Source organism: Apodemus sylvaticus, chromosome 7 (genome assembly GCF_947179515.1).
Source record: "Apodemus sylvaticus chromosome 7, mApoSyl1.1, whole genome shotgun sequence".
NCBI lineage: Eukaryota > Metazoa > Chordata > Mammalia > Rodentia > Muridae > Apodemus > Apodemus sylvaticus.
In genome coordinates this window covers 127,992,161-128,014,786 of record NC_067478.1, presented here as the reverse complement: position 1 = coordinate 128,014,786, position 22,626 = coordinate 127,992,161, and the positions used below count along the sequence as shown (strand labels likewise).

Here is a 22,626-nt window from a genome sequence, read left to right as displayed (position 1 = left end):
TTGCAAATGTAAATGTTGCCAATGTCCCTGTTCGTTGTCTTCCCCATCTGAGAACTGGTTCCAGAACTGTGAATGCGGCCCTTTGGATCCCTACGCCTGACTCCGACCCGGGATCCTGGAGTGTGTGTTTAGTAAACCATTGATAGCTACCCGAGGGTGGTGTCGGAGAGGTTTGCGCAGCTATTCCTGAACCCTCACACTCTGACCTCACTCAATGAACACAACGGAGCCATAAACAACACAGCCCTGGTAAGAGGCCTGGCTGTCGGTCAGAGGCCTGGAGGCCCCAGGACAACTGATCTGCCCCACAGTGGCAAAGATGGTAGTGGTCTGATCTGTCAGCCTTCAAGACTGAATCCTTAAAGGAGGCACCACCCTTCAAGAGACCAAGCCACCTCCCCTAGGGTCAGCCCTGGGTGTTTACCAGGACTGATGGACTTACTACGCGCGGTGTGGTTTTCACTGCCGTCGGGCACCAGCCAGTGACTGTGTTCATCTCTCTCTCTCTCTCTCTCTCTCTCTCTCTCTCTCTCTCTCTCTCTCTCTCTCTCCCCCCCCCCATCACCGTGGGGGGCGGGGGCGGCGGCGCATGTGCGCCATGGCCCCTCAGGCCAGAACATTGGGTGAGCATTGGATCTCCGGGAGCTGGAGTTATAAATGGTTGTGAGCCATCCGCAGGATGCTGCGAGCTCCACCCCAGGTCCTCGGGAAGCACAGTGAGCTCTACAGCGGCGCCTTCTCTCCACCCCACACTCTGCCTGTTGGAGAATGATTCTGTCTTACTCTTCATGTCACCCAATCCTTTCACAGCGCCAGACAACCTGACTTGTGCTTTATAGGTGTTTTCTCAATCTGTGACTGAATCTGAAAGCCATGTAGACACAGAGAAGGGACATTAGGGACCACCCATCAGACAGGGGCGATTCCTTTGCATACCCTTCTGTCCTTTACCCCGTGGCACACCCTGTCTTAGTGATAAAAAGTAGGGGCTAACCTACTGAACTCCGGTTACAGGGAAAACTAAAACAGGTGGTAAATTCTGCTAATAAGACTGTTCCGTTATCATTCATCACCATGCTTATGAGCACTACAATGCAAAAACAATGAGTATCAAAAGTCTGTCACATGTCTCTCTAGTTCCAACACCTAGCATAGCATGTGTGTTGCACAATGCGTGACTTCAGAATGAGTGGGTGAGCTATTTAATTAATGAGTGAATGTGAAATACTAAAGAGAGCATGGGACTCACAGATTATTCATCCTGGATTCAATGGAGGCTAAAACAATACCTTCCCATACCACACAAGAAGTATTTGGCCGAAAGTTTCCTCAAAGTGCAACCCACAGTAATTCAGCCAACAGCAAACAACAGATGTGGGACAGTGCTGTTGATTTACATAGCTAGGGAGTCTGGGTGTTACAGCTCTCTTCAGACGTGATTAAATGACATGACTGGAAGTCTGATGCCTTTGCTTAGCTTTTTACTCTGGTTTTCTTTGGGTTAATAAGATGGCTGGCTACCTGGAGGCTCCAAGTCTATATGACCCTGTGACTGAAAAACCAAAAGAAAAACCCTCTCTTGGCAATTTTCTACATCAAATCCAGAAATAACATGGTGTGTGTCATGTGTAGGGCAGAGGAATGGGCATTTCTTGCCCTTTTAGGGTCTAGACATAGGCACTAAAGTTTGCCCTGTTGTGTCATGGGAAGCAAGAAATCTTTGAAAGATGAATGTTTTTTGTAACATAGGGGTCACTGAGAAGAAGGCAGCGTGTGATACTGCAAAGGACAAGTAGGACTTGTCCAGGGAGAGCGACTGTCTGCACAGGCCCAGGGCATAGGGAGGGCCTGAATTTCAAAGACCCCGGGGTGAAGAGGCATTGTGAAGGCAGGAATTCCCAGCCCGCCCTGATTACTAGAGCACCCAGCGAGAAGAGGGATGAGGGAGAGCGGAGCTGAGCGGTCATGACACCCCCCCCATGTTAAGTAGCTTTACTCTTAGGCCCAGCTCCTCAGACAAAGGCGCGCACCTCACAGGTGAGTGGGAGGCAGGGGAGTGGAAGGTGATGGAGAGACAGATAGGTGCAGAACAGAGAGGAATTCCCAGGCTCTGGAGCCACATCCTGGTTCTAACATTCAGTGATCCCGGCCACTTTGAAGATGGGCCTCAGCTTCTTCTTCTATAAGATCACCAGCAATGGGAGGGTGGTCCAGAGGAGCTGAAGGGGTTTACAGCCCCATGGGAAGAACAATGATTTCGGCCACACAGACACCCCAAGACTCCCAGGGACTGAACCATCAACCAAGGGATACACATGGTTCCAGCCAAAAATGTGGCAGAGGAATGCCTTGTTGGGCATCAGTGGGAGGAGTGGTCCTTGGTCAGGAAAGGCTCAACAGAGACCCCAACAAAGGGAAACCCAGGGGGGAAGTGGGAGTGTGTCGGGTGGAGGGGCATATATGTGGAGGCAGAGGGAGGGAGTAGGGGTTGGGGATCTTTGGGGAGGGGGGAAATTGGGAAAAGTTTTACCATGGCAATGTAAATGAAGATGATATTCAATAAAAAATTAAAAATTAATTTTTTTTTAAAAAAGATCACCAGCAATCTAGCTTGTGGCTTCTCAGCTCCTGGAGTGTGTGATGGCCACAAGGGCTATTTTTCCTCCAAAGAACCTTTACTTGTTTACTAATGCTTAACCTTCCTTGAAAAAGAGAGCGCTGTTTCCAGTTACAAACATAAGATACACACAGGGCTGAGGGAGTGAACTAGACAAGCGCTTGCCCTGCGTGCAGAGACTTGAGTTCAACGGCCAGTGCCACATCAAACCAGGTCATGGTGGTGCCTGCCTCAAGTTCCAGCACTCGCAGCTAGAAGGGGGAAATCAGAAGTTCGAGGACAGCCTGGATACAGAAAAACCCTGCCTCAAAAAATGAAACAAAATGTTTAATGGGAGAGCCAATGAAAACTAGAGATCTTCCTGGGGCATCGATAACCTGGATGGATAAAGGAAGAGTAAATATTGGTGAGCTGGGAAAAGAACAGAGTGGAGCATTGATGGGAAGAGGCAGGAGACTAGGAGTCAGCTACTAATGGTGCAAAGGGAGCATTTTCTCCCTCAGTGTGGCCACTGCTGCACCTCCCATGCTCCAGTAAAGCCTCCCGCCCATGGCTGTGCCATAATTCCATCAAATTTAGAGAAAAGAAAAGAGGACCCAGCTGTAGGAGGGGACATGCTGGGAGGGGGTGAGGAAGCAGAGTTGGCGTTTCATATATGAAACTGTCAGAGTCGAAAATGAAACAGTAAGTCAGAAAGGATTGCTGGCTTTAATGGTAAAGGCTATTTAAAGCTACAGATATACGCAAGGTAATAAAAAGCACCAATCATCATTTTTACCCTACGCATTAATCTAATTAATATTTTCATTGGTAACTGAAATGCGGGAGAAGCATCCAGCACCCTCGGAGTAATCCTTAGACAGCCCGAGTAAATTTGTCACTAGAGTTGTAGACACAGCCTACAGTAAAGTGTTCGCTTCTGCTTTTAAATCACAAAATAAAATATCAGAACTACAAATCACCTCCAAAGAGACTGAGGGAGCTTGTGTTGCCTGCTGTCCCCGAGGGATTCAGCAGGTTCTTGGCTCCTCCAAAGACATTGGCTTGCCAGCACTTGGGAGGCAGATTAAGGCAGATCTCTGTGAGTCTGAGGACAGCCTGGACTATTTAGCAAGTTCTGGGCTAACCAGGGCTACACAGTGAATGGCCTGCTTCAAAACAAGAAATGATGGGGGGGTCGAGAGAGAGAGAGGGAGAGAGGGAGGGAGGGAAGGAGGGAAAGAGGGGGAGAGAGAGACACACAGAGAGAGATTAAAATACTGTTTTTTTTAGAAAAATGTATTAATAAACTACTTGTCAATGTAGCCAGAAGCCACTTTGTTTTTTCTTTCTTTCTTTTTTCTTTTCTTCTTCTTTTTTTTAGTGACACAAGGTTTCTCTCTGTAGCCCAGGCTTGCCTTGAACTCAAGGATCTGCCTGCCTCTGCTTCCTGAGTGTTGGATTAAAGGTGTGCAATACCAACCCTTGGCTGCCTGCTTTTCTTTTCTTTTCTTTCCTTTTCTTTTCTTTTCCTTTATTTTATTTTATTTTACTTTTGGAGAATGAGAGGCAGGGAAGTGTCAGGCAGAGCTTCTCTGAGTAGCTCTGGCCAGAGTTTAAGGGTGTAAGCAAACAGAAGTAGGAAAATCCAAGCAACAAGGCAGGAAGCAAATTTAATTATTGAAAGACTTATTTATTTTAAAAACTAACATTTATTATGAATTTTTAAATTGTTTGTCATACAATTATGTCATATGTATATAACACTGCTCATTATCCAATAAAACCTACGCTATCACATGGGGCTGCTTCATGTGGAAGAGACCAGGCATACCGAGTTGTGTCCAGCCGCAGTGTCATTTCCCTTCCTTTCTGGAAGATATCCTGTAAAGCCTGAGCTGATAGGGCAAATGGTCAGCCCCCACTTGTTTCTCTGCTCCTTACCCCACCCCACCCCCACCACACCCCACCCCCACCACACTCCACCCCACCCCTACCACACTCCACCCCACCCCCACCACACTCCACCCCACCCCCACCACACTCCATCCCAACCCCCACCACACTCCACCCCACCCCCACCACACTCCACCCCAACCCCCACCACACTCCACCCGCAAAGAGAGATATGCTTGGTTATAAAGGTCCAGATTCTTGACAGGTTAGGATTGGGTGAGCAAAGAGAAGCAGAATTGTTATCAATTTTGTGCCTTCTTCCTCTCAGAGTGGGGAAAGCTTGCAGCAGAAGAGAGGGTTACCCAAACCCTCCTTTCCATCAGCTTCCTCTCACTTCCCCTTTCTGTTCCCCTCTCTTCCAGTTTCCCATTCTGAAACTTACCAAGTGCTGCTGTGTGAGGCGCAGGGCAGTGGTGGCTGCACCTGCAGGATCCAGACAATGGTGACTGCGCCTAGAGGCAAGGAACAGCTCACAGCTCCTTTGTAAGGAGCTTCAGGGAGCCTCTATGTTACTACTCTGTCCAGAGCCTCTCACCTAAACACAGTGGACCACCAGTACTCCAGAGGAATCCTCCTGTCTTCCTGCCCTTTGTGTCAAGCCTTCTGTGTGGACGATTGCTAGCCATTTAGAACCTGCCTTGTGTCACTTGTCCTAACGTTCATCTGGCTAGCCAGGTTTCGGTCTTTAGACTTGTTTTCCTGTGTCTGTTCTGTTGTCCACAACATATACCCAGAGAGCTTCCTGCTAAAGTCTGTTCTCTCCTTCTTTACAGAGGGAATAGACAAGAAGACTCTTTTGCTAACTGTAATATTTAAAGCAGTTACTTGCTGAAGTTTGAAAGAACATAGCATTAACAATTTCAATAAAGACTATTAGGACACAGGCATTCTAACCTTTTCTGTTTCTTCTATATTTGTCGTATTTCCACACTAGGCTAAAAGATATGAAAGAAACAGAAAATTACAACACATAACTCCCAGAATGATGGCTCAGCAGTTCAGAGTGCTGGCTGCTCTTCAAAACGACCCATGGCTATCTGCTGCTCCAGTCCCAGGAGACCCTACACCCTCCCTTCTGACCTCTGAGGGTACTGTAGACATGTGGTGCACAGATATGCATGCCAGCAAACACACACACACACACACACACACACACACAGCTCCTGGAATAAGAACAGCAACAATATTGATACTTGCTAACATTCACTGGTATATTTCAGAGAGGTTAAACATTGTGTCGCTTTGAAACAGAAGGAACATGAATGACTCCTTTTAAACATAATAACCAGGTGAATATGGCAATTAAGAAAGCAAAAAAAAAAAAATCACACCAAGACAAAAGAAAATTCTGCAGACAGAGAGGCAGTCACTGTGGTGTTGCAGAAGTTGCTTGAAGATTTAAGTTTTGATGCCACAGCTGCGTACACAGACAAGCACACACTCGTGCTCCCAGTCTGAGGAGACAGATCCCTGGAGCACACTAGCCGGCCAGCCTCCCCAGTCTGTGAATTTCAGGTATGGTTTCAGACCCTGCCTAAAACAAAAATCAAGGTAGAGAGGGACTGAGGGCAGGCAGCACTCAACATTGTCTTCCAGCCTCCATAAGTGCATGCCGCCCGCCGGCCTCTGCCTCCTGATTGCTGGGGTTGAAGATGTGTGCCACCACCAACTGACTGCTATAGCTACATCTAGGTGAAGTTTCTGGAATGGTCACAGTGAAAAAGACAGAAAGGAGAATAGAGATTACTAAGAGAAAGGGGAGCAAGAAGACACTATTTGGAATGATGGAAAGTTCTGGAAATAAATACCTTAACCATTAGAGAGCATGGTGACATGTTAGTGTCACTAAACTGGACATTATGTTGGTAATGGTAAAACAGGGTCAGTCAGATGCTCGGTAGGGAAAGGTGCTTGCTGCCAAGCCTGGCCTACATGGTAGAACCAACTCTTATATAAATAAATACTGTAATTAAAACCATTAAAATGGAGCTAGAGAGATTGCTCAGTGGTTAAGAACTCCGGTTCCTAGCACCCACACCATGGCTCAGGACCATCTATAATTCTAGTTCCAGGAAATCCAATGCCTATGTCTGGCCTCATGGGCCCCAGGCTTATACACAGTGCTCAGATGTACACTTGGGCAAATCCATCACACATATATAAAATAAAAAATAAATGTCTTAAAATTTCTAAAGTTAAAATGGCAAATTTTATATTATGTCCATCTTACATACACACACACACAAGTTAGTTTTCCTCCCTTAATGGTAAACTACTCACAGCCTATATCTGCATACTGTCACAGCCTGTGTCTGTATACTGTCACAGTTGTGTCTGCACATTGTCACAGCCTGTATCTGTATACTGTCACAGCCTGTGTCTGCATACTGACACAGTCTGTGTCTGCATACTGACACAGCCTGTGTCTGTATACTGTCACAGCCTGTGTCTGCATACTGACACAGTCTGTGTCTGCATACTGTCACAGCCTGTATCTGTATACTGTCACAGCCTGTGTCTGTATACTGTCAGAGCCTGTATCTGCATATTGTCACAGCCTGTGTCTGGATATTGTCACAGCCTGTATCGGCATACTGTCACAGCCTGTGTCTGCATCCTGTCACGCTTGTGAGTTCTGGACAAGATTTCCCAGCTGAACTCTAAAATTCAAGACCCAATGTTGACACCAATGGCTTAGACACAGCCAATCCCTCATTCCCTGGTAATGGCCACCCTTGTCCCTTCTTCTACAAACCTTATCCCAACATTAGGCTCAGATCGCCTCCAATTCTTTCTTCTTTGATCCTGAACTGACCAGCTCCCAAGTTTTTGTTCTGTTTTCTTTACTCTAAATCCTGGTCTGTCTGTCTTTCTTTCTCTCATTCTTTCTTTCTTTCTTCCTTTCTTTTTTCTTCCTTCCTTCCTTCCTTTCTTTGATTTTAAACAATAGTTCTTTATTCTACAGTTTCAGGTACGCAACAGACCAGCCATGTTCCCTAAAATTTAGCACTGGCATTCAATACAAGCCTCAATACTGTAGTTCTAATGGGTTTTCTTAGAAGTCACTTTATAAGGCTGTGCCAGGAAAAGAGAGAGAGAGAGAGAGAGAGAGAGAGAGAGAGAGAGAGAGAGAGAGAGAAAGAGATATATTTAAGTACTAGTAACATAGTAGCCAGCAATGATTTTGTTTCTTCATTGTCACAGGCAAACAGACACATCCTTCTCCCTCTGTGCCTGATCCTGTAAAGCAGTTGCTATGCTCGGCCTTGTGGTACAACGTTTATATATATTATAAATATAATTCACCAAATTATAAAAAGTTGAATCCATTAAGAAGAGCTTAATAGCAACTACCAAAGGACAATTAAATCTGGAAAACTGACAGAATCTGAAAAGAATTGGAAAGGACACTGAGATGCACAATATAGCAAATGCTCGCTCCAGAGGAGGTGCAAGGCGAACTTCTCTTGTAAGGAATCTTAAGATTCCTTAGACTTCTCTAAGCCTACTTTCTCTCTGATGTTACCTTTAAATACTGCAGAGCATTGTGGGTAGTGTCCTCTGTGCGTTGCCAGAGGGGATGCCTGAGCCATGACCCCTGGTGGACAGGTTTGTGAGTTCTCTCTCCAATGTGTTATGTTAAAACTGTGCTCCTTGCCACACCCACTAAGCAGCTGGGTGATCTGTGTTCAGAAGACTGAAGAGGCTTCTTTGCAGTAAATGGATCTTTTTACCAGGGGAACCCCTCAAGGAACAGGCTAAGGAATACCCTGAAACATTTGCTAGAGAAATGTGGTTCTCCAGAGAAACATCACTCAATTTAGCAAGAAATTTCGCAGCAGTGTCTCTCTTGGCTTGATTTTTTGTTTTTTGTTTTTGTTTTGTTTTGTTTTGTTTTTATCTCTCTTTCCACTTTCCATTAATGAGTCTAGCCTGCAAATTGTCATATAGTCTCTGTCCAAGCAGGTCCCCCTTCCTGAGAACACTATGTCCAGGGAGCCGCCAACCAAGAGTAGTGGTCACTTCCTAAAATGAACCAATTCCATTAAGCTGGGTCTTTGGTGGTTTGGATGAATCAGGCACTAAGGCGTCGGGAACTGCAAAGTGAATGCCCACACTGGATGCCAAGTGTTTGTGGCAGCCTGCCACCAGTCTCTTACCTATCCCTCCACCTGTGCAAGGTATGTCCCCAGCTGTGACTCTGAAGGTGAAAGTGGGCGTGTCTGTTTGCATATTGACTCTTTTCCTGCTCATACAGAATGTTCTTGATCTTCAGCCATATTCACACAGTACCTGAATTGATGTTTTTCAGGGCTAAGCTGTTAATCACTCTCCCAAACCGAAGGTCCTGCTGTCCTCCCTCCAGCAACAGGGTCTTGGAGTGATGCAGGCCTTGTGTTGGACAGTGGTGAGAAGGGCCATCTGGGCAGAGCAGTGCCGGGCTGGGTCCTGGGGCTGGGTCCTGGCTCTCAGCTCTCCAGAAGAGCCCTGCTAACTCTCACACTGCTGCCGGCCTCCCTGCTGTGAAGGCACAGGCAGGGCGAGAGCGAAAACCTGCTTTCCTGGTCTTCTTACATCCTTCCTCTGTTCCACTTACCTCGGTGAGGGTTTGGTTCTCCCTCTCTCTCCCTGGCGTCTTAGTAATGTCTGTCTTTCCTGCCACAGTCCATCTTCAGAACAAGCACTAGCATTTTCTCACAATCCAAAGCCAGCTGCAGGACTTTCTTCTTCCAGAAGGATGAAGTCCAAACTCCCTGTACCCAAGACTACAGAGCCTTTGAGCCTGGTCACAAAGTCGTGCCTGCACCCCTCCCTCCAGCCGCAGCTTCCGTTAGGGCTCGCTCTTGATGTTGTGCATTCTAAAGTTTTAGACAAGTGCGTGATGCTGTGTATTCATCATTACAATGCCAGAGTACTTTATTGTCTCCTAAAAATCCTTTGTGCTCTGTAGTTCAACTCCTGGCCACCGGCTCTCCGCCCTGCCCTGCGGAGGTAAGCACTTAAGCACTGTTCGGCAGCTGCCTTCTCAGACTGAATCAAGCTTTAACCCTTTCCTGTTGGTTTCCTTCTCTTAGCAGCACTCACTTAAGGTTCTTCCTGTCTTCTCATCACTGGTGGCTCTTTTACTTTAGTGATGAGTAATATTCTTCTGCAACCGGGTTCCCATAGTCTGTCCAGCCATTCCCTCTCTGAAAGACGTCATGAGTGTCCTCTAGTTTTGAACAGTGTAAATAGAAGTGTTATAAGCATGCACTTGCAGATACTACATGGACATGAATTTTCACTTCTTCTATTGCTAGGAAAGAGTACATTTGCCAAATCATATGGTAGCCAGATGTTCAGTTGTGGGCATGCCCAAGTGTGTTCCTGAGTGAGTGCCCCCGGCATATCTTGCCTTTCCTGTTGCCCGGGATTTGAAGCATTTTGATAGGTTTGGATTGTCTTCTTGGTATCTAAATTCACATTTCCCTGGTAAGTGCTATGAGGAACATCTTTTTATGTTTGCTTAGAATTTGTCTCTTCTGACAAAGTATCTGTTTGGGTCCTTGGTGCATTTTTTAATGATTTTTGTAAGATTATTTGTATTCTTGCATTTTAAGAGTTCTATATATAGTTTTAAGAATAGTCCTTCAAAAAAACTAAAAAGTAAAAACTAAAAAAAGAATAGTCCTTCATTGGATGTGTTTTGTTTTGCTTGTTTGTTTGTTTGTTTGTTTGTTTTTGCAATATTTTCTCCCATCCTGTGGCTTGTCTTGTTAGCTGAGATAAGAAAAGATCCAGGATTTTACTCCAAAACCCTGATCAATAAACATCACATAGCACTGTGGTTACCTGATACAGGTTACATCTATAAATGCTCATTGATTGTACAGACGTAAGTTATGCAGGGCTGTTCCTGAAGATGTGGTGACAGTCCTTAATTGAAGAAAATTATGACTAGCACTACCCACTGAGAAAACAAACTGCCTGATTAAAGGGTTCCCAACAGTGTGCCTCAGATAGGAGGCTGTGAGGGTGAAGGCTAGAGGCTAGACCAGCAGTAGCCGCTACACAGACCCTGCACCTGCAATACCTGTCTCTCTCCTTTACAAAGAATTACAAACCAGCAGCAATGCTCCAGGTCCTCCTTCCTCCTTCCTTCCTTTTCTCCTTCCTTCCTTTCCTCCTTCCTCTCCTATTTTAATCATTGTCCCCTTTATGCAGCCAATGACCTGGCCATGGAGCCACTATGTGGCCACAAACCTGCAGTTCTCCTGCCTCCGCAGCCTCCTGAATTCTGGGTCCCCAGCATGATTCATCTATAAATTCATCTATAAATCATCTTGGTGCAGCGATATTCTTCTTGGCATTGGTGATGTTGTAGTACCCGCTCAGTGATGTTGTTGGTAACTTATGCGCTGTTCCACATATTATAAATGTTTAGAAAAAAATCCTTGTAAGATACAGAATACAATGACAGATCCAAAACTTTGTCATTGATAAGACTTGAAAAAGTAGTAATTTGACTCCAATAAATAAAACAAGTTTTCTTGTGGATTCAGCATGGGGGGGGGGGGTCCTCTAGAAGATAAATGCCATGTGTTCCTCCTGCCAATATAAAAACACAACACTTCCTCATTGTTGCTAAATTCTAAAAAGAAAGAAAGCGTGCAAATGAGTCACCTATTTCCATGTTCAGGGCTGAGGAGGCATATAAAGTTCTCCAGCCCCGTCAGGAAACATCAAAGCCGCTCTGAGGACAATCGCCTGCTGATGGCAGCTGTGTGGTTCACCCTGTTCTGCACTGTGTGCCTGCTGCCAGGCCACCTGGCCCTGCCACTGTCCCAGGAAGCTGGAGATGTGAGCACACATCAGTGGGAACAGGCTCAGGTAGATGTCTCTGTCACTCGGGGGTCTCTGGTCTCTCCACCAACATTCCATGGGTGGGTCTGGATGATGTGTCCTCCGGTGCTTGCGTGGCAGTAAATGGTTAGAAAAGCAGTGTATGCTTTCTGTGAATAGCCATCCAAGCTGCCTTCCAAAGCCTTCCTGGGCTCTGATTGAATGCCTGATCCTTTATCTGCTCTCTAGCGGGACTCAAGCATGTCATTTCATTTCCTGCCTTAAATTTTCCAATTCAGAAACTGGAGAGACATCATAATAATGATGTTAGAGATTATAACATACTTAATGCAGTATTGAGGTCCCATCCATGCTCAGGAAATACAAGTGTTATTATTGTTTATTGCAACTTGCAATTATTTTCATGAACTGTACTGAACTGGACATCTAAGGATGAGGCCTCAGAGTGAAAAGACCTAAGGTCAGACAGCACAGAGAGAGGCGTAACATTCTTGCATGTGAGGTAGAGGCCATAGCACCATCTACATTCTATCCCATGAGGTTAAACTAGCAGACCAGTAACCTGAGGATAGAAGCTCACGTGTGCAGTGTTTACAGATCAGAGGAACAAAGTATAGACTGTGTCATCTGATCAGTAGCGCTAGCCTGGATAGCACTCAGTCGCCTTGACTCACATGCTTGGTACCAAAATAGAAACAGGAATCAAGGTAAGCTTTTCTGGCTCAGAAATCGGGCTTCTTCAAATAAATTGTTATTTGGTAAAATTGGATAATTATTGATAAGCTTCAAGCATAAGAAAAATGGAGCTATGCTTCACATTCAGTCTGACATTTTTAAAGATTGATAAAGTATGTTCAACCTCATGTAGATTCAATCACAATTTTATAACTGGTTTCTACCTTACCAAATAGCATTTTTAGGAGTTTGATTCCGTTTTCTCCAGGACAGTTACAAGGGTATTTAGGCCGTTGCTTAGCACATGGATGGTCTAATAGAAGAAGGATCATTGTGTCTTTGAGCCCAACCTGAGCTACACGATGATTTCCAGAGTAGCCTATGCTACAGAGAACGTTCTATCTCAAATCAAAACCAGGAGTAGAAAAGAATGCAAACCCGGCATGCAGAGAGCGTCTCATTGAAGTCCACAGCTATAGAAGAGATACAGTTTACTTTATAGAAGAGATACAAGTTATTTAAAAATATAACTTGTTCATGATTATTATGAGTGAATAATAAGAATTTGTTGTATGGAATGGTAACAGGTAAGAGGACATCTTGTTGGTCAATTTGCTTTGGCAAAATGCATAGTCATGGGAGGTTTTCAGACAGACAGCCACTTCCAGGTGCTCGAATGCAGACAGCAAATGACTGAGCAGATGGAGCCATTCAACAATCTCCCCACTGCACACACTTTTAGCCTGCACACGTTTCCTAAGGAAACGTCCTTGGAAGTGAATGACAGACACCTGGGGCAATCTCTGTCACTGCTTCTCCTCTCTCAGCCACGTGTCTTCATATAAAACATGCTTTGCTGGGCAGTGGTTGTGTACACCTTTAATCCCAGCGCTTGGGAGACAGAGGCAGCAAATGTGTCCCTGCCCCTAGGGGGGTCTTTAATGCCTTCATACGCTGCTGTTGTTGTCAACTGTCTAGGCTCTTCATATTCTGGTTGAAGATCTTGCATCCCATTCCCGGACCCCAGGACACTTTCAGACATCCAGCTACACTAGGGAAGATCTGGGGTTCCCGTTTAATCTGACATTTCCTAAATGGGCTCTGCTAACAGCAGAATGGGCTGAGGGGAGAAGGAGGAAATAGGGAAAGGGGACTACCGATAAGGAATCTCCAGACCAGGTCTGCTGCTCACTCCCTGTGTGAGCCTGAATAAAGCATGCGGATGCTATGCGCTGTGGTCTCTTCCTAGACTGCTAAGTCAGACTAGGTAAGCTAACAATCCTCACTTCTTCTCCCTGCGGAGTTGATAATAACCGGGTGGCAGCAGCTCTTGCATGGCTAGTGGACCCCACATCTCCCCATAGGGTCTTACTATGCCCTCAAACTCTCTCTCTCTCTCTCTCTCTCTCTCTCTCTGTGTGTGTGTGTGTGTGTATGTATATCTCTCTCTGTGTGTATATGTATGTGTGTATAAGTGTGTTTATATGTGTGGGTGTATTGTGGTTTTGTGTATATGTGGCTATACGTCTATATGTATGTTTGTGTATATGTATGTATGTGTATGTGTTTATGTGTACATGTGTTTGTGTTTGTATGTATATGTGAGTCTGTGTGTATGTGTATGAATGTGTGAGTATGCAAGTGTGTGCATGTGCATACGTATGTGTAGTGCATGCATGTATGTATATGTAGAGTGTATATTGTATGTACATGCTTATACATGCATGTGTGTGTTTGTATGTGTGTCTGTGTGTCCATGTGTCTGTGTGTAGATCATAGTTTGATATTGGGCATCTTTAGTGATCCTCCTGTCTCTTCCTCCCTGGCATTGGAGTTATAGAAGCACCCAATTTTTAACATAGGTTCTGGAAATCAAACTCAGGTTTTTGAGGTAAGCTCTTCTCTGAGACATTTTCCCAACCCTTGTTGTGCTTGCTGAAGACACACTGACACTTCTAACTGCTCTAAAAATAAGACCAAGCTTTAGAAAGTGGGTGGTGTGATTATCATCCTCCAGGTATGCATGGAGAGCACAGTATGCTATGACATTCTTCTCCTCGTCTTATGCAACAGCATAATGCACCATCTTCCCTCACCAGTAAATACTAACTTTACTTCATAATCGCATAACAATTCTGTCTTCAAACCACTACCTAAATCCACAACAACAGCGTGTATCAGAGATGCAGATTTTCAAATAAAAGATTTTTTTACTCTCTGTCTACCAGAATTATCTTAGAAAATTTTACCTTCATGACTCTAAAGCAAAGAAGGCCAATAGTCTAGTGGACAAACTCAAGGAAATGCAGAAGTTCTTTGGCCTACCAGTGACTGGAAAGCTATCTCCCCGCATCATGGAAATAATGCAGAAACCTAGGTGTGGAGTGCCAGATGTCGCTGAATACTCACTGATGCCAAACAGCCCAAAATGGCACTCCAGAATCGTCACCTACAGGTGAGGCTCACTTGAGCTCCTTCTGATGGAAGGAACAAGAAGACCCTTTTCCCAGGAACTCAAGCACTGAATTCTTGTGTGCCTTCAGAATTGTATCCTACACTTCAGACTTACCTCGGTTCTTAGTGGATCAAATCGTGAGAAAAGCTCTCCGAATGTGGAGTGTGCAGATCCCGCTGAACTTCAAGAGGGTCAGTTGGGGGGCTGCGGACATCATAATTGGCTTCGCAAGGGGAGGTAAGGATGGCTCCTTCACACTGATCCTGTGTGCTGGATATCTTAGTGTTCTCCTTTCAAAATTTAAGTCCTTTCAGCACTCAAGACAGTTTTTATTGGTGAAACATGTTTAACATATGGGAGAGGCCTTGGTTTCTATTTTCAGCATCAGAGAGAGAGAGAGAGTTTTAAGATCCTGAACCCAGTAAGCCTTCCACATACAACTGTCAACAAGGATAAGCAGTGGATCTAATAAAATTCAGGTTCCTGGACCAGATCCACAGCCTCATCCTCTGTGTGAATCTGACTGTTTGTACCAAGAGGGTCAACCAACTGAACTCACTTCTCTCTCCAATCTTCATAGTCACATGATTGTGGAGAGAGGAGAAAGCCAAGGAAAACCAAGACACTGACAGCGATCCCTGTGTGTTTTTGCAGATCATGGAGACAACTTCCCATTTGATGGGCCAGGGAACACTCTAGGCCATGCCTTCGCGCCCGGGCCAGGCCTAGGCGGAGATGCTCACTTTGACAAGGATGAGTACTGGACTGATGGTGAGGATGCAGGTACAGTGTCCTATGTTTCTTCTTTGATTGTTGCTTTAATTACAATCATTAGAGGCCCCCTGCGCATCAAGTCATGTACTAGATGCTGTAAATGTTTTCTCCCATTTAATATTTTCCTTTTTAATTTGTGTGTGGTATACGTAGAGACCTACCTGATAGGAAAGAACAGACTCTCACAGGTTGTCCTCTGACCTCCATACTTGTACTGTGGCACAAGTATACACATAGGCACAGATTAAATAAAAATAAATAAATAAGATGAGATGATGAGATGAGGAAAGATGAACCAGAAGAACAGTCAGAGCAGTTAGCTGCCCTAAAGATCAAAGTTAAACTCATTAGCTAGCTCAGAACTTGAGGCCACACAGAACAGCTTCTAATGACAAAATTAAAACCAACAATAACCATGTGCAGTGAATTTAACTATTTCTTCCTTGGTAACCCAAGGAGACGGGCCTAGTTCTCATACCTGAGAACGCGCTGGACCAGACTTCTCCAAAGAAGCTTCAACAGAGAGATTTGAAGTAGCTGGGTCATTCTCCAGTGGCCCCACCTCACCTTCCAGAAAAGCATATTATTCTTTCCCTGAATTCTGGTTTCATAAAGAACTGCTGTAGCCATTTTCTTCTCCTTTGGCTCCTTATCTGGGAGGGTGGTTTAGGGTATATGTCCTTAACCTTAGGTCACTCACTGAAGGACGCACCAAAGTCTTCCTATTCTAATTGGTATGTGTGCTCTTTATTTATTTAATGTATGAGTGCTCTATCTGCATGTGCACCCCAATGCCAGCAGAGGGCACCAGATCTCATTACAGATGGTTGTGAGCCACCATGTGGGTGCTGGGAATTGAACTCATGACCTCTGGAAAAACAGTGCTCTTAGCTGCTGAGCCTTCTCACCAGCCCCTCCTATTCTAATTTGAATGTGACACGTCCCCATGAACTCCTGCATTTGCACACTTGGTTCCTAGTTGGTGGCACTGTTTAGGAAGGTTATGGAGCCTTTAGGAGGTGGCATCTTGCTGCAGGAGGGAAGGCTTTGATGGATAATAGCACCCTGCCCTGTGTGTTCTCTCTCTCTCCTCTCCCTCCCTCCCTTCCTTCCACCCCCTTCCCCTCTCCCTTTCCCTCCCTCTCCCTTCTCTGAGTCTCTCCTCTTGTGTATATGAAGTCTGAACTACAGATTGCTTTCCTGCCCCTTCATCCCCACCCCCCAGCCCCCACCCTCCCTACCCCCCACCCCCCACCCTCACCCCCCACCCCCCCCCCCCCCCCCCCCCCCCCGCCATTGCCATGACTTCTTTGACATTGTGGATTCCATCCCTCCAAGCAGTATAAGCCAAAAAACTCTTCTTCAGTTGCTTAGGACATGGTGCTGTGTCCCCACCACGGAAACCTGGGAATTGGGTATTCTTTTCCATTATGATGTGACTGGTGTATTACAGGTGTTTATATAGTTATTTTAATATTTACCATATACACTTCCCTGGCTGTAGGAGTGAACTTCCTGTTTGCTGCCACCCATGAATTTGGACACTCTCTTGGTCTGGGTCACTCTTCTGTTCCCGGTACTGTGATGTACCCTACCTATCAAAGAGGCCATTCAGAAGACTTTAGTCTTACAAAGGACGACATTGCAGGCATTCAGAAGTTATACGGTAATAATTATGGCTTTCAAAAAGAGAATGTCAGGCTTGAAAGATGTCAGAAAATAGGGACTTGCCTGGAAAACCACAGTGGAACTTAACCCTGAAAACCTACGCAGTAGGCCAGCAGAATGCAAGGCTAGCCTGTGCAAGGCCCCGAGGCGAAGTGGGAACCTCACATTCCGGAAGGATGCTTATATTATGCATGTGAAGAGATACTCATTTTATTTTTAATTGGTTTCTGCACACTTGTGTGTGTACATGCATGTGTGTGTAAGCTAACAAAGTACTACACATATGTAGGATCAGAGGATAATTAGCACATGCCAGTGCTCTCCATCTGCTGCATGACCCCCAGGGATTATATGTAGACCATCAGGCAGGTTCACTGGGCCATCTCACCAGGTGACATTTCATACTGTCTTAGGGTTTCTATCCCTTTACAAACATCATGACCAAGAAGTAAGTTAGGGAGGAAAGGGTTTATTCAGCTTACACTTCCACATTGCTGTTCATCGCTAAAGGAAGTTATGGACTGAAACTTGAGCAGGTCAGGAAGCAGGAGCTGATGCAGAGACCATGGAGGGATATTACTTACTGGCTTGCTTCCCCTGGCTTGCTCAGCCTGCTTTCTTATAGAACCCAAGAGCACCAGCCCAGGGATGGCACCATCCACAAGGGACCCTCCCCTGTCCTTGATCACTAATTGAGAAAATGCCCACAGCTGGATCTCATGGAGGCCTTCCCCAACTGAAGCTCCTTTCTCTGTGATAACTCCAGCCTGTGTCAAGTTGACACACACAACCAGCCAGGACACTACTGTAAGCTTCAGGAGACCACTATGAGATGGAGTGGTCTCCATCATCCTTCTTGGCTCAACCCAGATTCACTAAGAGAGACCCACCCGGACATTAGTCTCAGCCGCCCACTGCCAAGAAGGTGCCTTACATGGTCAAGTGTCCCAGTTTCCCTGTTTTTAGAAACATGCAGGGAAGTGGTTCCCACAGACAGCCATAGCTGTCACAGTAGCCACTGCTCATGTAACCTCCCAATGTTGTGTCCCAGTCTCCCTTTTGTTTGGAATTTGTCTCCAAATTTCAAAATCAGTTTTTTCAAATAGCAAGTGTCAGTATTTGCTTGATAAAGCTCATTAAAAATAGTACTCGGAGCTGGAGAGATGGCTCAGCAGTTAAGAGCACTGACTGCTCTTCCAAAGGTCCTGAGTTCAAAAATCCCAGCACGCACATGGTGGCTCACAACTACCAGTAATGATATCCGACACCCTCTTCTGGTATATCCAAAGACAGCTGCAGTGTACTTGCATATAATAATAAATAAATAATAAGAAAATTTAAAAAAATAAATAGTATTTGGGGAACAGAAGAAAAGGCATGATAAAAACCCATGTCAGGAAAAGGAGGTTCCGAGGTATGAGCCTTCCAGGGAACGGTAATACCAAGCCAGGCAGTGATTTCGGGTATCGGCATGTCTTTCTGAATCTCCACCTTCTCAAAGAAACACAGACTCAAGAATCCAGAATTACATACTCATCAAACTTGTCCAAAAACCTACTTCACACATAAATAAAAATGAGGATACAGTGTCAAAAGATAAGAGTCTTCAAAAGATCAAAAGATCCTGTTCTCAGGAAAATTATTTCTACGGGAAAAGAAATGGAAATCTGTATAACCTAGAATTCACTCTGAATCAGCAGTTCCCACGATGTGTCCGCAGAACTGTTTGCAAGGGGCTATGACAGCAGTGTATTATTACAAGTACTGCCTGCTGTGCTTTAGATGCATATGAGTGCTGAGCACATATTCAGGAAATTTGTCCTAAATTATAATTGTTTCCGAGGCAAGTTCTGTCTGTGTAGTTCTTGCTCTCCTGGGCTTTCTATGTAGACCAGGCAGTCCTGAGCTTTCTATGTAGACCAAGCTGGCCTTAAACATGCAGTGATTTTCTGTTCTGCTTTCCTACTGCTGGTATCAGAAGCATGTACCCCAACACACCACATCTAGCTAATACATATGGGTTTTGGTGTTTTGATGTGGTTTTGGTTTTGGTTGATCCTGGGGTTTGAACCTGGGACATTGCTGTGTTTGTATAGATGTAGAATGTTTCTTGTGTGATTTGTGACCCACCTTAATGTTCTCCTTTTCTTCCTTATCAGGAAAGAGGAACAAGCTGTGGTAGATGCAGACGCTTCACAGAAACTGTCTGCACTCTCTGGGTGTTCTGCTGTGCTCCCTAGCTGGCGTGAGCCTAGCTCTAACCCTATCCCTAGCTGGCGTGAGCAAACGCCCTTCCTGAGGTGCATGTGCTCCTCCTTTCTTGGACTGTGGATGTGTTTGCACATCCCAAAAGGGTCACCTTGATGGAATGATTCTGACTAATCTCAGGTAACATGAAGCTGATAGACATCGACAATAAATGTCACGTGCACAAATAACTCTGTTGCTATTATTCTGTGGTGAGAAGACTTTCAGTGACCAAGGAAGATATGCTACATGATAAATCAAAGATGAAGTCAAAAACTAATTTAGACATTACTGAGGTTCTTCGGGTATACATTCACCAAACGGAGCAGGGAGGCATGCCACCTCCTTGTAATTCAATGGTATAGCCCCAAGTTATGATCAGTTCCTTATCCTTTTGACCCAACCCCTCTCTCCCTGAGTCTACTAGGAAACCAAGTTCTTCTCACAAAACGCCTGTGCTCCCGAGGACTTGGTTAGCACCAGCTCTAAGCTCCTGCCCCCACATCTCTTCTGGTGAGGCCGCATTCTGGATTCCCTCTCCCTGCCCTTCACCCATCCACGTATCACTATCACCTTCTTCCCAAGTCAGCCTTTCTGGAGAGACTGCAGCTACCGAAGATGTGCATTCACGGTTTACACTGAAGGACATAATGGAACAAAACTAACACTGGAGGCCAGTGATAGCTTAGAGGTAACAGAGATTGCTACACAGCCATGAGGACCTGGGATGAAACCCCCATCACCCATAAAGAAAGCAAGGAGTGGTAGGGAGTGCAAGGTGGAGACGAGAACAGCTGAGCTTATTAACTGCTACCCTAGCTCTGAACTCAATGACAGACAAGATCTTAAGAGGCTCAGTTGGAGGGTGAGAAAATCCTCCTCCAGACTCTGTGAATGTCCACCAGTGTGGGACCAGGAAAGATACCATGGCCCCAGCTGAGCTGAGGCTAGAAGCCCCGGAGACCCTGAGGGACAGTAGTAGCTTTGCCTGCACCAGGCCCCTATCACTAGTCGCAGCTCCGCACCGCCCCACCCCATAGATTTGTGGCCAATGGTCAAAGCCTCTCCACACGCAGAGGATGCGAGCTGTGGTCACAGACTCAAGACAGAGATCTCCACCTTAATGAGGTACATAGAGGCCTGGAGGGTGTGCCCCTCAACACCTGCCCAGTGACAGTGTCTGGTAAGTGTGGTCAAAATTGTCCAAGTCCTGCCTCCCTCAGCAGTCATGCCCTGTGGCAGAGCAGGTGGGAGACCTATAACACTACACACCAATGCACACCATACACACACACACACACACACACACACACACACACACACACGCACGCACACGCACACGCACACACAGATACCTGCTGCCTTTGCATCTTCCATTTAGCCTACATCACCATCTCCCACTGGCTTCCTGCCTACAGCCCTCCATTTCTCCTCAGCCCTGTGGGCTTCAGAGCCTTGTAAAGCTAGGCTTCTGCTGCTGGGGTCTGACTGCCCTGCAGTCATTTCCTGCCCTGAGCTTGTTCATTAACAAGTTTCTTTCTGAAGCAGTCTCCAGGGCATCAGGGCAGAGCCGCTGAAGCTCGGCCATTCCTCCTTCTCACACTCTTGTTTGTATAGTTCTCTCTGAAAAACAGAAAAGCAGAAATATATTTCGTTTCACTGATATAGATTGTTCCCTGTTTATTCTGTTACTATATATTGTTATGCTAAATTCTGTACCTGAAGGGAAAGTCTAGGCCTATGCGGGAATTCTCACATTTACGCGTACAAGCCTTGTTCCTTAATTTAAAACTATTGGTTAAATAAAAATGGGTACAACCAATTACTGGAAGGATTAGAAGTAGGGGGGTTGGAGTGACCTGGTTGGGGGACAGAGAGATGAAAGAAGGAAGAAGGAGGAAGCCACCATGAGGGGAGATGGGTGGTGAGCACGGGGCCCGGAGAAGCAGCAAGTATCGGGGAAGCAGCCAGGCAGCAGTTAGGGGAGTAGATTCGGGGCGACCCCCAGTAATGGTCAAAGCCAAGTAAAGTGACCATAGTCTGAGTCTCATTTATTGTAAGCTAGTTGGGGATAGGCTGTACTGCAGCCCCTATCACACTGGTAAATGGGAAGTTGGCGGACCCTGGCTCCTGAGTCTGTAGACAAGCCTAGAGGTTTCAGAATAAGTGAGCGTAGCCATGAGTTAAGCGTCCTTTCTGCTGGCTTAGCTCTGGCATTCTGTCCTGAGCAAGAGGAGGCCATGTCTCTCTTGTAGCTGGCCTGGCTGCCTGTTGCTGTTAGTATCCAGCCTTCCCTTCACACCTTCACATGCTGAGGTGTCCCAGCTGGGAGAGAACAGGGCAGGAACGATCTGCCCAGACACTTCTTACCCGAAACACTGGAGAGATGGCGTCCGGCTCTGAAGGACCCACTTGGGTCCTGCTTGGCCAGGCCCGCGCCTGCTAATTAATTGGTCTTTTGCTCATATCTTTGGTTTGCAAATCCCTGCATAGTGAGTTGACTCCTGGTATCTGCAGAGAGTTTTACCCCTGATTTCAATCTTAACCAGGAAATTATCCACTGAGAAACTTACTCCAGGAAAAATGTCATAATAGCCACTTATACATGAACATCCCTTAGTAAATAAAGACCTGCCTTCTGTTTTAATTGTGCTGAAAGGGGAATCACATGACAGCTACCTTGTTAACTCTAAGTGCACAGATGAATACTACTAGGTGTCTTTACATTGTGAACTTAAAACATATTTTTAGGACAAACTTTCTGTATGTCAGGCTGGCCATGACCTCAGTATGTAGCCAAAAATTACTTTTAACTTTTGTTTCTCCTGCAGCCACCTCCCCAGCGATGTACTGGTGTGTGCCACCATGCCCAGTTCATCTAGTGTGGGTACTCGTACCCAGAGCCTTCTGCATGCTACACCAAAGTCCCGCTAACTGAACCACATCACCCGTAGGAGCAAGCTTCCTGGCTTCCGCAATTGTAGGCATTTTTCTAAAGATTTAGATATGTTTATTTAATGTGTATGGGTGGTTTGCTTGCGTGTATGTAAGTGCACTACACACAGTCAGTGCCCCAGAGGTCAGAGGAGGGCATCATATCCCATAAAACTGAACTGAAGTTATAGTGAAGTTATAGACAGTTATGAGCCCCATGTGGGTGCTAGAAACTGAACCCTGGTCTTCTGCGAGCGCCACCTCTCCAGCCCCTCTGTTGATATTTTTTACTATGTCTTATGGTTTGTTTAGCAGTAACCTCTGACCTCTGGCTGATACAGGCCACTAGAACATGCTCAGTTATGGCAGTCAGAAATGCTCTGACACTGCCAAATGTCCCCTAAAGGGAGAGATACCCCCCACCCCCGAGTTTAGGAAGCACTGACTCTTAAATCACTAAAAGAAACTACCAAAAACC

The 22,626-nt window shown here is 45.7% G+C and overlaps 1 protein-coding gene and 1 pseudogene across 1 annotated transcript; one reads left to right on the top strand and one right to left on the bottom strand.

The window, feature by feature from the left end:
- Positions 1–8,057: 8,057 nt before the first annotated feature.
- LOC127689857 (interferon-inducible double-stranded RNA-dependent protein kinase activator A-like) lies at positions 8,058–8,974 on the bottom strand (annotated as a pseudogene).
- A 2,312-nt stretch (positions 8,975–11,286) lies between these two features.
- On the top strand, positions 11,287–19,387 carry Mmp7 (matrix metallopeptidase 7). Its single transcript, XM_052189742.1, has 6 exons — positions 11,287–11,422; positions 14,299–14,525; positions 14,614–14,762; positions 15,180–15,308; positions 16,804–16,965; positions 19,127–19,387. The coding sequence occupies exons 1-6, from the start codon at positions 11,306–11,308 to the stop codon at positions 19,147–19,149; spliced, it is 807 nt and encodes a 268-aa protein (XP_052045702.1). The 5' UTR covers positions 11,287–11,305; the 3' UTR covers positions 19,150–19,387.
- The last annotated feature ends 3,239 nt before the right edge of the window (positions 19,388–22,626 follow it).